The 13,415-nt window shown below is 47.6% G+C and overlaps 1 protein-coding gene across 3 annotated transcripts in view; it reads right to left on the reverse strand.

The window, feature by feature from the left end:
- Positions 1-13,415, reverse strand: part of LOC115301676 (serine/arginine repetitive matrix protein 1-like) — a 19,706-nt gene continuing 6,291 nt past the window's right edge. For 2 of the 3 annotated variants that reach the window (XR_003913237.1, XM_029951635.1), the window contains exon 2: positions 1-925. Coding sequence is in view for 1 of the 3 variants with exons in the window: in XM_029951635.1 (XP_029807495.1) it covers positions 451-925 (475 nt within the window). In the remaining 2 variants the exon portion in view is untranslated. Of the gene's footprint in view, positions 926-2,918; positions 3,072-13,415 lie in introns of those variants that run through there. The other variant, XR_003913238.1, reaches the window with a different exon arrangement.

The following is a 13,415-nucleotide window of genomic DNA, read 5'->3' on the forward strand; positions in this document are numbered from 1 at the left end:
ATCTGACCTGAGCCGAAGTCGGAGGCTTAACCAACAGAGCCACCCAGGCGCCCCACAGTTTTTTAAAAAGGGGCGGAAAACTGCTGTTGTTGAGGTGGATGAGGCATTCATTTCAACATGGAGTTCTGCCTTCACTAAGGCCTTGACTCACCATGAGCACATGGAAGAACTTTTGTTTCACAGCCTGGACTTGACTTTGAGAAACAGTATCAAGCACGGATACCTGTGCGCCACAAACGGTCACATTAATTACAGTGAATGTTTATTACCTACAACAGGGATCCGAGGCCCCTGATTTACGAATTTGTTCATTGCTCTACTTCCTGTTACGGGTGGTTCCCACAGGAGATGGGAGTGTCTCTTCTGTGAGAACTTCTGGGCCCAGGATATCAAGAGCCGGGCTGGTACACCTCAGCCCAAATAAGTTACCGTATTTCATCTAAAATGCCACTATGTGCCGCTAGAAAGGGAACAAAACTGCCGATGAAACTCTGACATGTTGGCAATGTAAGGTGCGTCCTGACTTCCAGTGATGCTGCTACAAGGTAACAAGATGTGCGTCTCAGGATCAGTGAGACACGGCAGCGTGCCCCTGCGCCCCAAGCTCACTTTATGTGCCACCGAAATCCCGTACTGGCCTTGCTGCCCGGCCAGAGCGCAAGCAGTAGGCTCCGAGTCACAGCAGGGCAGGGACCCACAGTACCCGGCCTCCCACCAGCATCCACGCCTCCACCCTCTGCCAAGCAGGTCCCTGCTGCTGCAGACGGAAGAGACCTCGGGGGGCACGTCCAAGTCCACCGATGTTGGGCGAGTCACCTGCAGGCTCACGCTGGCCACGAAGGCTGTCTTGGGTTCTAGCGTTTCCTGTAACTGCTGGATCCAGGATGCACGCTGCTCAACCCGTAAGAGAGAAGAGGCTGACATCCTGAAGGGACAAATGTTGAGGAAGGAGAGACTTCAGCAGCCTGGAGATGATGTTATCCCCGCTTCGTGCCCTTCCTCCACACCGGCCCCCACCCCCATCCCCAGAGGCTCAGAGATGACCACGCAGCTTTATCCGGCTTCTCAAAGACGTCCTGTGAGACACAGGAAGCAACTGTTTGCGAAAGCTGTGGCCAGCGCAGCGAGGCACGCGCTGGCGCTCGCTCCGCCTCTTCCTTGCTGTCCTCCCCTGTCCCCGTCACTCCTGCTGCCCTGGGAGTGGATGCTCCCGGAGAGTCTAGTGTAGAGCCTTCGCCTCGGACCCCGTTTTCTAAGGAATCCAGGCTAAGACAGCATCTCCACCGACGCACTTCGTGGGAGTGAAGTCACATGGGGATGTGGGTGGGGAAAGAAAGGGTGTTGTGAAAAGAGAGGAGAAGTAACAGGCATTCTAGAATTTTCCAAGTTGTCAGTACTAGGGCTTAACTGATTTCTTACTCACAAAGCACACTAGACATAGATCTCTATGATCAGGTGAAGACTACTATCTGCCTTTAGGAGGGAGGGTGGAGAGGCGCCTGGGTGGCTCAGCCGGTTAAGCATCTGACTTTGACTCAGGTCATGATCTCATGGCTTGTGAGTTCAAGCTCTGTGTCGGCCTGTGGGCCTCTGTGCTGACAGCTCAGAGCCTGGAGCCTGCTTCGGATTCTGTGTCTCCCTCTCTCTCTGTCCCTCCCCCACTCATGCTTTGTCTCTCTCTCTCTCTCTCTCTCAAAAAATAAACAAACATAGACGGGCAGAGTGGATTCCATATCTGACTTCTTAGAGACTGATACTAATGGTAACAATGGCGCCTTCAACCCAGCATTTCCACTTCTAGGAATTAATCCTACACACTTCCGTACGTGCACAAAGCATACAAAGATGTGCATAAAGATAATATCATACTGCTGCTTATGATGCCTGTAGTGACCAAACACGGGACGCATCCCAAGTGCCAGTCAGTCCGAGATAGGCTAGATGAATCAGGACATCCTCAAGTCATGAAATACTACGTAGCCATTAAAAATAATGAGGAAAATCTAAATGTTCCGATGTGGACTGCCTTCTAAGGTGCGGTATTACATGAGAAAAAAAAGCCATCAACGAAGTAGTACATGCAGCCTACCAACACTGGGCTCAGTTGGGTGAGTGTCTAACTCTGATTTCTGCTCAGATCATCTCACGGTTCATGGGAATGAGCCCCGCACGGGCTCGGTGCTGACAGGGTTTTCTCTCTTTCCCTCTCTCTGCCCCTCCTCCCCTCAAAATAAATAAACAAACGTAGGAAATATATATTCTGTAAGCATATTTCTATCATGCATAGATTTTCTCTGTAAAAATACACAAGAAATGGCTAAGGTTGGTTTCTTCCGAAGAGGCTACAGGTCCTGTGGCCTGAGGGACAGGGCCGGGAGTGAGACCTGTTCGTTTTACTTCCAGTTTTTAACTGTGTGTTCAATCGCCTAAACCTTTTTGGAGCACTCGCTGGGTGTTTCTCTTATTCTGCTAGATGGCAGCCATTAGGGTCCCCATTTCACGAGGAGGACACCGAGGTAGAGGAGGCGGGATGACTTGCCCAGGGTCACACACAGCTATGGGAGCCGAGCCAGGAGTCACAACTGGATCTAACTCCAAAACCCGAGGGGACCAATTCATCCCGATTCGCCTGGGACTTTCCTGGTTTTAGCAGTAAATGTCCCTCATCCCGGGAAAGCCCGAATTCTGGAAACCCCCTCAGGCCTGGACAAGGCAGGATGGCCGGTCCCCCTGACGAAATCCCTAATTTGGCCACTCTGCTCCGTGACCTTCCTGACAAACTCACGCAGTCTATCCGATCCAGCGTTGACAAGTACCTATAAACCAGGAATTTGTAGTTGCCCCTGGGGACGCCTTCGGAGGACCCTCCCTGCTGGAGTGGGTCCCCGGGGCCAGTACGCACCACCGATTCCACTTACCCTGCAGAGACGGTTGCAGTGTGAGAGGACTTTTGATCCTGGTCAAAAACCCAGTGGCCACAGATTCTCTCTCCCAGGAGGGCGGCCTTGACACTCTGGAGACTCCCTACCTGAGGCTTCGAGGCCCCGTGAGGGCCCGGGAACCCTGGTCTGGGGCCACAGGCAGGGGGCTGGGGAGGCCGACTTGCCAATCAGAGGAATTAATCCAATGTCAGACAGCAGATGTGGAGGTCAGGGGGGCCGTCTCTGGGGCGGGTCACATGGCTTGTCGATTTTGGTCATAGTCCCCTGTGGGCTTGGTTTCACGGCTGCTCCTGAACGCCACCAGGTTGCCCTGTACCTTCCCACCGGATTTCCCTTTGGGTCTGGGTTTCCTTGGAAACAAACAGTCCCTAAACAACGAAAACAATGCTGATTCAAAATGTAATCTTTGCTGGGGCACCTGGCATGCAACTGTTCATCTTGGGGTTGTAGGTTCGAGCCCCACTTGGGTGTACAGATTATTTAAAAATAAAACCTTAAAGGGCACCTGGGTGGCTCATTTGGTTAAGCATCCGACTTCAGCTCGGGTCATGATCTCGAGGTCCGTGAGTTCAAGCCTCACATGGGGCTCTGTGCTGACAGCTCACAGCCTGGAGCCTGCTTCAGCTTCTGTGTCTCCCTCCCTCTGCCCCTCCCCTGCTCATGGCTGGTCTGTCTCTCTCTTTCTCCCAAAAGTAAATAAACATTAAAAGAATTTAAAAATAAAATCTTGAAAAAAAATACATACATACACACGTGTGTGTATGTATGTATACTGTGGATATATATAATCTTTGCTTCCTGATGGCTGGCAATTGAAGGCAGAGAACACTGATATTGGCCAATGTAGGGGGCCGTAGGACAATTTCTTTGATTCTTCAATTCACAGGGTTCTTTTCTTCCTTTTAAAGTAGTTAAGTAGGGGCGCCTGGGTGGCTCAGTCAGTTGAACGTCTGACTTCAGCTCAGGTCATGATCTCACGGTTCATGGGTTCTAGCCCTGAGTTGGGCTCTGTGCTGACAGCTCAGCGCCTAGAGCCTGCTTCCGATTCTGTGTCTCCTTCTCTCTCTGACCCTCCCCTGCTCATGATCTGTTTGTCTCTGTCTCTCAAAAATAAAAAATGTTAAAAAATTAAAAAAAAAATAAAGTAGGTAAGTAATCTGCATCAGGCTCTCTGAGGTCAGTGCAGAGCGCACTTCGGATCCTCTGTCGCCCCTCTCCCCCCTGTGTGTGCAAGCACTTTCTCTCTCTTAAAAATAAACAAACATGTAAAGTAGGTAATAATAATTATATTTTCATGGTCAAAGTCTCAAATAACACAGAAAAGATGAAGACCTACATTTGTCTTCAACAATCTTATTCTTTTCCTCTGCCCCAAGGAAGGTCTGGTGTATATGTCTCCTTCTAGACCTTTCCCTTACATTTCTATTCATATGTGTGCTTTTCTCATAAACACCACTGCACACTGGGGGCCACAATCTGCCAGCCTGTAGGCTTATGACAGGTTTTGCTTGACCTACAGAGCATTTAAAAAAAAAAATATATATATATATATAAATATATATATATATATATATATATTTATATATTTACTTTATTTTTTAGAGACAGAGCGAGGCAGCATGAGCAGGGGAGGGTCAGAGAGAGAGGAGACACAGAATCTGAAGCAGGCTCCAGGCTCTGAGCTAGCTGTCAGCACAGAGCCCAATGTGGGGCTCGAACCCACGAACCGTGAGATCATGACCTGAGCTGAAGCCGATGCTTAACTGACTGAGCCACCCAGGCGCCCCCAGAGCATTTTTTAAAACTCTGAATTAGTTAGCAACATTCTAAATCGGGCTATTTCATGAAAATCTTGAAAATTTGGAAGATAAGGCAACACCGACTCGCACTTCCGCCTGGAACAGCAGAGCAGCACCGAGCTGCGGGCTCCCCCTGCAGGCGGGACGAGCCCTCCTCTTCTCCAGCCTCTGCTCTTCCCAGATGCCTCCCACTGGCCTGCCTGATCCTGTTATGTCGCTTCCCTGGCCCTCGTAAGGCTGTGCTTCTTCAACCTTTGCGCAGAGTGCTCTGTGGCTCTCTTTTTTCACTTGAAAACCTAGCATGGGCGTCCTTCTGCAGTGTGTACTGAGCTGCCTTATTCCTTTTAATAGGGACAGTCCGTGCTCATTATTTGCGGATTCTCTATTTGCAAATTTGCCTCCGCTCTAAACTTTATCTGTAATCTCCAAGTTAATAGTCCCAGCACTTCCGGGATCTCTTGGAGACCAGGGCGGAGCCCTGAACAACTTCAGTCACTTGATGTGCACGTCCCTGGCCCCCCGCTGAGGCTGCACATGGTGAGGCCCTGCTTTGTTTCAGCTTTGGTACCGCAAATAAGTGCCCACAGTTTTGGCAGTCTTTTCCATGATTTTTGTATTTTTGTGCCCTTGTTTTCTTTTTAAGAGAAAGAGAGAGAGAGCGAGACCATGAATGCAAGCTGGGGAGGAACAGAGTGAGAGGGAGAGAGAGAGTCTTAAGCAGGCTCCGTGCCCAGTGCAGAGCCTGATGCGGGGCTCATGACAGAAGCTGAAGTCAAGAGTCAGACATTTAATGGACTAAGCCACCCAGGTGCCCAGGTCTTTCTGTGCTTTTGTTGTTGATTTTGCCTTTTAGATGAAAAACACTAGTGCTCTAGGACTCAAGGTCTGTGGTTCGAGCCCCGTGTCGGGCTCTGTGCTGACAGCCCAGAGCCTGGAAGCTGCTTCAGATTCTACTTCTTCCTCTTTCTCTGATGCTCCTCCACTCACACACACACTCTCTCTCTTTCAAAAGTAAATAAACATTAACAAAATAATAGTAAAAAGGTAAAAAAAAAAGATTTAAAAGATATATCAAATATTAAAAAAAAACAAATTGGAGAGGAAGAAGTACAACTTTCACAATGTGAAGATGTCATGATATTATATATAGAAAACTCTAGGGGCGCCTGGCGGCTCGGTCAGTTGTGTCCGACTTCGGCTCAGGTCATGATCTCAGTTTGTGAGTTCGAGCCCCACATTGGGCTCTGTGCTGACAGCTAGCTCAGAGCCTGGAGCCTGATTTGGATTCTGTGTCTCCCTCTCTCTCTGACCCTCTCCTGCTCACGCTGTCTCTCTCTCCCTCAAAAACAAATAAAACATTAAAAAAATTTTTAAATGTTCATACTACCTAGAGCAATCTATAGGGTCAATGCCATCCCTGGCAAAATTCCCATGGCATTTTTCACAGAAATAGAACAAACAATCCTAAAATTTGAATGGAACCACTAAGGCCCCCCCCACCAAATGGTGGCATCATACCCTCTGAATTCAAACTTTATTTTCAAGCAATAGTCATGAAAACGGTATAGTACCGGCATGAAAACAGACACATAGATCAATGAAACAGGACAGAGAGTCCAGAAACCAACCAACATGTGCATAGGCAATTCAGTTATGACAAAGGGGAAAACACAACGGAGAAAGGACAGTTTCGTCAGTAAGTGATGCTGCGGAACTTGGACGGCCACAGGCACGGCAAACGAATGAAACAGGACGACTGCCTTACACACACACACACACACACACACACACAAACTAACGCAAAATGCATTCAAGATTGGACTGTGAGACCCAAAACCATGAAAATCCTCGAAGAACACAGGGGCAGTAAACTCCTTGACACAGGTCTTGGTGATGATTTTTCGGATCTGATACCAAAGGCCAAAGCAACAAAAGCAAAAATAAGTAAGTGGGACTCCGTCAAACTAGAAAGCGCCTGCACAGCAAAGGAAACCATCAGCAAAAGGAAAAGATAACCTACTGAATGGGAGAAAGTAAGTGCAAATTATATATCTGATAAGGTGCTAATATCTAAGATAGATAAAGAACTCAGGCTCAGTAGCAAAAAACAATCTGATTTACAAATGAGGAGATGATCTGAATAGACATTTGTCTTTTTAAAAAAAAATTTTTTTTTTTGAGAGAGAGAGCATAAGCAGGGGAGGGACAGAGAGAGAGGGGGAGAGAGAATCCCAAGCAGGCTCCGCTTTATCAGCGTGGAGCCCAATCCGGGGCTCAAACTCACAAACTGTGAGATCATGACCTGAGCTGAAACCAAGAGTTGGACGGCCAACTGAATGAGCCATCCAGACGCCACTGACCAGACATTTTTCTAACTTTTTAAAACAATTTTTTTACACTTTTTTTTTTTTTTTTGAGAGACAGAGTGTGAACAGGGGAGGGACATAGAGAGAGGAAGACACAGAATCCGAAGCAGGCTTCAGGCTCTGAGCTGTCAGCACAGAGCCTGACACGGGGCTCAAACCCACTGTGAGATCATGACCTGAGCTGAAGTTGGATGCTCAACTGACTGAGCCAGGTGCCTCTATTCTAACTTTTTAAAAAATGTTAATGTCTATTTTTGAATTTTTGAGAGAGAGAGAGGGAGAGAGAGAGAGAGAGAGAGAGAGAGAGAGAATGAGTGGGAGAGGGGCAGAGAGAGAGGGAGACACAGTAGGCTTCAGGCTCTCAGCTGTCAGCACAGAGCCCCATGCGGGGCTTGAACTCACAAACTGCATGATCATGACCTGAGCCAATATGGGATGCTTAACGGAGTGAGCCACCCAGGTGCCCCAAAAGAAAACATAGAGATGGCTAATAGGTACATGAAAAGATGTCATCAGGGAAGTGCAAGCCAGAGCCACAATAAGAGATCATCTCCCACCTGTCAGAATGGCTATTACCAAAAAGACAAGAGATAACACGTATCGGCGAGGATATGGAGAAAAGGGAACTTTGTGCACTGTGGGTGAGAATGTAAATTGGTGCAGCCACTATGGAGAACAGTTTGGAGTTTCCTCAAAAAATTAAAAATAGAACTACCATAGGGGCGCCTGGGTGGTTCTGTTGGTTAAGTGTCTGACTCTTGGTTTGGCTCAGGTCATGATCTCACAGTTTGTGGGTTTGAGCCCACAGTGGGGCTACATGCTGATAGTCTAGACCCTTTTCGAGATTCTCTTTCCTCTTCCCCTCTCTCTGCCCCTCTACCATTCTCTCTCTTTCTCAAAATAAATAAGTCAACTTAAGAAAAAATAGAACTACCATATGATTCAGCAATTCCAAATTCCACTTTTGTGCATGTATCCAAATAAAACAGAAACACAAATTTGAAAAGACAGATGGCATCTTCGCGTTCCCTGCAGCTTTATTTGCCAAGATACGGAAAGAAGCTAAGTGTCCACTGATGGGTGAATGGATAAGGAACTTGTACACACACACACACACTCAGAGGCCGGAATATTTTTCAGCATTTTAAAAAGAATGAAATCTTGCCATTTGCAACAACATGCATGGGCCTCGAGAGCATTATGCTAACTGAAACAAGTCAGATACAGAAATACTGTGATCTCTCTTAAAGTCAAATCTTAAAAAAATAAAAATAAAAACCAAGCTCATAGATACTTTTGGTGGTTTTAAGAGGTGAGGGGCTGGATGTGGGGAAGAAATGGGTGAACTGTTCTATTTAGTGTAGTTTAAGAATACTGAATAATAATTTTTAAAAAACCCTACCTATTCACTGAGCCATGCAAGACTGACACGATCTTGCTCTGGACTTAGGCCAGCTCCAGGTCTGGCACCGTCAGCGGCTTACCAATGTCAAAGACCTAGATTCTTTCTTTCCACCGTGCCATTCCGGGCTGGCATCCCTCTTGCCTCAACGTGGCTGCAAGCATTTCAGATATCACACTGGCCACAGAAAAGTCCATAGACGGAATGAGACCATCTTTTCAGAAAGTGCAAACTATTCCTAGGAGCCCCCAGGGCACATCACCTTTCTCATCTTATAGGTCAGAATCAGGTCACTTGTTCATATTCTTTAAACCAATCCTTGAGGGGCGCCTGGGTGGCTCAGTTGGTTGAGCATCCGACTTCGGTTCAGGTCACGATCTCATAGTTCGTGGGTTCGAGCCCCGCATTGGGCTCTGTGCTGACAGCTCAGAGCCTGGAGCCTGCTTCAGATTCTGTGTCTCCCTCTCTCTCTGCCCCTCCCCTACTCATGCTCTGTTTCTCTGTCCCAATAATAAATAAATAAACAAAAAATTTTTTTTAAAAACCAATCTCTGGAAAGGAAAACAGAACCTCTGTGATTAGCTTCAAGCCCACAAATAGGCCAGACAGTCCTGTCTCAACAAGGAAGGCTCATCTTTCTCTGATCTCTTCTCACTTCTCATCTCAGCAACCAGGCTCTTCTTGAGTCTGGAGTTTTCTCTTGTCCAGCAAGAGAGCAGGCGCAGAACTGAATATGAGAAAGGCTAATGTCCGGGAGGAGACAAGTGCCTTGAACAGGGATTTCATCTCCATATTTACTGAGCGCTTAAGATGTTACACACGTGGTGAATGTGGAGGAAACAATCAGACAGTAATTGTTAACTTGTGTAAGGAGCAAAGGGTCTGGGGGGGGGGGCAGGTGGTGTTCGTGATCAAAGTATATTGGCACCAGATGGAAAGCAATTTCCTGCAGGTGACATAACAAGTTACTCATGATCCCATTACAATATCTCGCCAGCTAACCTCGGGCACTTTCACCCCATGGTGGTGGCTTTCAGCTCGTAGCTTTTTTCTACTTCAGGACTAACCTTTGGTGCTTGCATCCTGTGGTGGCGGCTTTCTGCCCTAAGTTTTCTTAACCCATTTATGCAAGTATAAGGAATTTTTGAACCTGTTTTCCCACAGGCTCCATGTACAGCACCCCCACCTTGATGTGAGCTTGCCGCTGCCCTGAGTGGAGGTGCATCTGAGCTGAGGCCCAGTTCCTGGTGCCGCCTGTACTGCCCCCACACTCCTCACAAACGACCATGACCACCCATTGGTGTCACGCCTGAGCTGAGGTCCTCTACTCCAGGCCACTGTGCAGTCACGTTACGGCTTTGGGACCAAAGTATGTTGTCCTCATCCTGAGTTGGTCACATCCTCCCCCCCCCCGCGGTTGCTCATGGTCCCTTCGCCTTCTCTACTCCCACGACTTGTACCTCCATCTACTCAGTCTCCAAGGCACGAGCACATCAGGAACCTGCTTCTGCTTCAGGACCTCAGCTCTGCTCTCCCTACTCCCTGTCTTCCTTTCCCTTATGACAAGGCAGACTGGTCTCTAACCTCACTGCTGCCGCTTTTGCTTCCTTGCTTACTCCTCCTACTGTCCACTCAGTCTGGACCCCACAGCTGGCTCTTCGACCACGTTCTCGCTAGTGCCCTGGAGTTCCTGTTCTGCGGCTTCCCAGTCTACCCAGTGCGTGGTTCCCCACGGCGGGGAATTTCCTGCTGCCTACCTCTGCAGCTTGCCGGTCGAGAGAAGAGGCCTCGGAGGGGCCTGTCCAGGCAGTTTGACCCCCACAGAGCCAGCTGCCTTCTCCCTCCTGGAGCTCTGGGTCCTGGTGTCTGACTGGCCCGGCGGGTGGGAAGGAGATGGGTCACACGGAGGAGGGACAGAAATGTGGGGCGTCGGTGCCCTGGGCTGCCCAGCCTGCGCGAGATTCTTATTTCTCCTGTTCCTCCTCGAGGTTAGCCTGATTCTTTTACATACGCATAAAACTCTCACATCACCAGGGGAACTGCTTAATCTCACAAATGCTTTGAATCAACTGGGAATTTCTTACCAGAAATGAAAGAAAACAGTGCTTGCCCTCCCGGAACTCCCTGGTAGCTCCTTGGTTCCCCAAGTTTTAATGCTTTGAGAAGCTGAGGTAGCAAATGAAAAAACAAAAATGAATGCCCAGAAAGACAACAGTATGTGGACTCTACCTTCTTTTACTGGACATTTGGAAATGTATGTGGATGCATTTCTTTATGTTTTCTAACCACAAGAAATAATTCTAGCTTTTCCTGATGATTCATAATTAAACTGTTGCTCTTGTCCTAACCTTCTTAATTGTTTTAAAGGATATTTATTTTGAGAGAGAGAGAGAGGGGGAGAGCACGAGTGGGGAAAGGGCAGAGAGAGAGGGAGACAGAAAATTCCAAGCAGGTTCCATGCTCTTAGCGCATAGCCCAGTGTGGGGCTTGAACCATGACCTGAGCTGAAATCAAGAATCAGACGGGTCAACCTACTGAGCCACCCAGATGCCGCTGTCCTAACCCTTTTAAATAAACTCATAATTTGATTTTGAAAATATACTATTTCCAAAATGAATCCAGGCCATAACCTATTATTAATCCTCACCTTAAATATTGGTGATTTTTTAAAAAAATGTTTTATTTATTTTTTGAGGGAGAGAGAGCAGGGGAGGAGCAGAGAGGAGACACAGAATCTGAAGCAGGCTCCAGGCTCTGAGCTGTCAGCACAGAGCCCGACGTGGGGCTCAAACCTATGAACTGTGAGATCATGACCTGAGCCAAAGTCAAACACTAACCAACTGAGCCACCCAGGTGCCCCAATATTGGCGATGCTTAGAGGTAATGTTTTAAAGAGAACCTGATTGCAATTCTCATGCAGATATAAAATGAATACATGTCAAACATCTTATTGAATGCATTAACCCATCAAGAAACCAGTAAGACGTTCACAAGAGTATTCAAAGAACTACACACAGCAGACAGATAAGAAATGCTAAAAGGAATTTATAAATCAACGCAAATGTACCTATCCACAGGGCAATAATCAATTCCATTCCACCAGACATGACTAATTTGCATTTCTATGGACAAAAATAATTTTCATTAATACTGGCTTTCTTTTTTTTAACTTTTTTAAATGTTATTTTTGAAAGAGAGAGAGAGACAGAGAGAGAGAGAGAGAGCGAGCGTAAGTGGGATGGGGCAGAGAAAGAGGGAGACCCAGTATCCGAAGCAGGCTCCAGGCTCTGAGCTGTCAGCACAGAGCCCGAAGCGGAGCTCGAACCCACACACTGTGAGATGATGACCTGAGCCGAAATCAAACGCTCAGTCGACTGAGCCATCCAGATGCCCCAACATTAATACTGGTTTTCTACAACTTGTGGGTTTGAGCCCCAGTCTGGGTATGGAGATTACTTAAAATCTTAAAAATAATCATGTTTATGAAGAATTTATAAAGACATGAGGTGGCGCTCAAGACACATTACATGAGAAATGGATGTGGATCTATATATGTTACAGTTATAACCAAATAAAAATATATGCACCATGTATTCATATGCCATAGATGCTGTGCTAGTGAGGTAACTCGGGGGTTTTTCACTGCTCTACAGAAAGAATGCCAGAGGGGGCGCCTGGGTGGCTCAGCTGGCTGAGCATCTGACTTGGTTTCTGCTCTGGGAACGATCTTGTGGTTTTGTGGAATTGAGCCGTGAGTTGGGCTCTGTGCTGACAGTGCAGAGTCTGCTTGGGATTCTCTCTCTCCCCATCTTTCTCTGTCCCTCCAACACCCTCTCCCTCATTCTCTTGCACACTTCCCCCCACATGAGCCTTCTCTAAGTAAATAAACATTAAAAAAAAAAACAACCCAAGAAGAATGCCAGAAAGTCTTCTCCTGGGAAGGAGACACTCCACGAGTTCTCCTTCCTCCAAGAGAAGTAACTAGAATTTAGCTGTTTTGAAGGGCGGGGCCCCCAGAGACAATCGGGCCCTATTGTTAGGGAAGGCGGGGACCAGTAACCAACCTTTCGTGTGAAAGGGGCACAAAGGAGAATGTACAGGATCCCCAGAAGACCTCCTGAAAGTCACATTTGGGGCTAGGGTGGAGTTTGCAGCCCTGTGGTCCAGGAGGGAAGCAGAACAAGCCCAGTTTTGTTCTGTTTTGTTTTTATGTGAAATTTTACTTTTTTTCATGTCAATTTATTCATTTTGAGAAAGAGTGCCATATGCAGGGGAGGGGCAGAGACAGGGAGAGAGAGACACCCAAGCAGGCTCCATGCTCAGCACAGAGCCCAGTGAGAGGCTCGATCTCCCTGACCTCGAGATCATGACCTGAGCTAAAATCAAGAATCAGAAGCATAACCAACTGAGCCACCCAGGCGCCCCAAGCCCAATCTGTTTTAAGGGTCGAAAACACCTCTGCAAGAAAGAGAAAGGGGCTGGTGGAGGTAAACAGGTATTCGTTGGAGCCAATCCCTAGACAGTGCTGGGCGCGGAGGGCGGAAAGGGCTGGGCACCCAGAAAGAGGCCTTGGGAACTGGTTAAGGACTCTGGATTAGCTGATGCTGAGAGCAGAATTCCTCCTCCGAGAACCTAACCGGTCCTGTGTCCCACAGCCTGGCCAGCAGTCCCTTGGTGGGAACAAGCAGGAACACCAGAGAGTGACACCTTGTGGTGGCTACGAGCAATTGCAGAAACAGCCTTTTCTCCCACAGCTCTGAGTGTCCTGGGGATCCTGTATTACATAAACAAACTCCTGGGCAGTCCCGGAGAATGGGAGCTCCACGGAGGAGGTAAATGGCTAATTTAGTAGTCAGAGTCTAGGGCTAGGTTTTAGTTTCATTTATTTTGGAAAACTTTATATATA

The sequence above is a fragment of the Suricata suricatta genome, chromosome 9, assembly GCF_006229205.1.
Source record: "Suricata suricatta isolate VVHF042 chromosome 9, meerkat_22Aug2017_6uvM2_HiC, whole genome shotgun sequence".
NCBI classification, from domain to species: Eukaryota; Metazoa; Chordata; class Mammalia; order Carnivora; family Herpestidae; genus Suricata; species Suricata suricatta.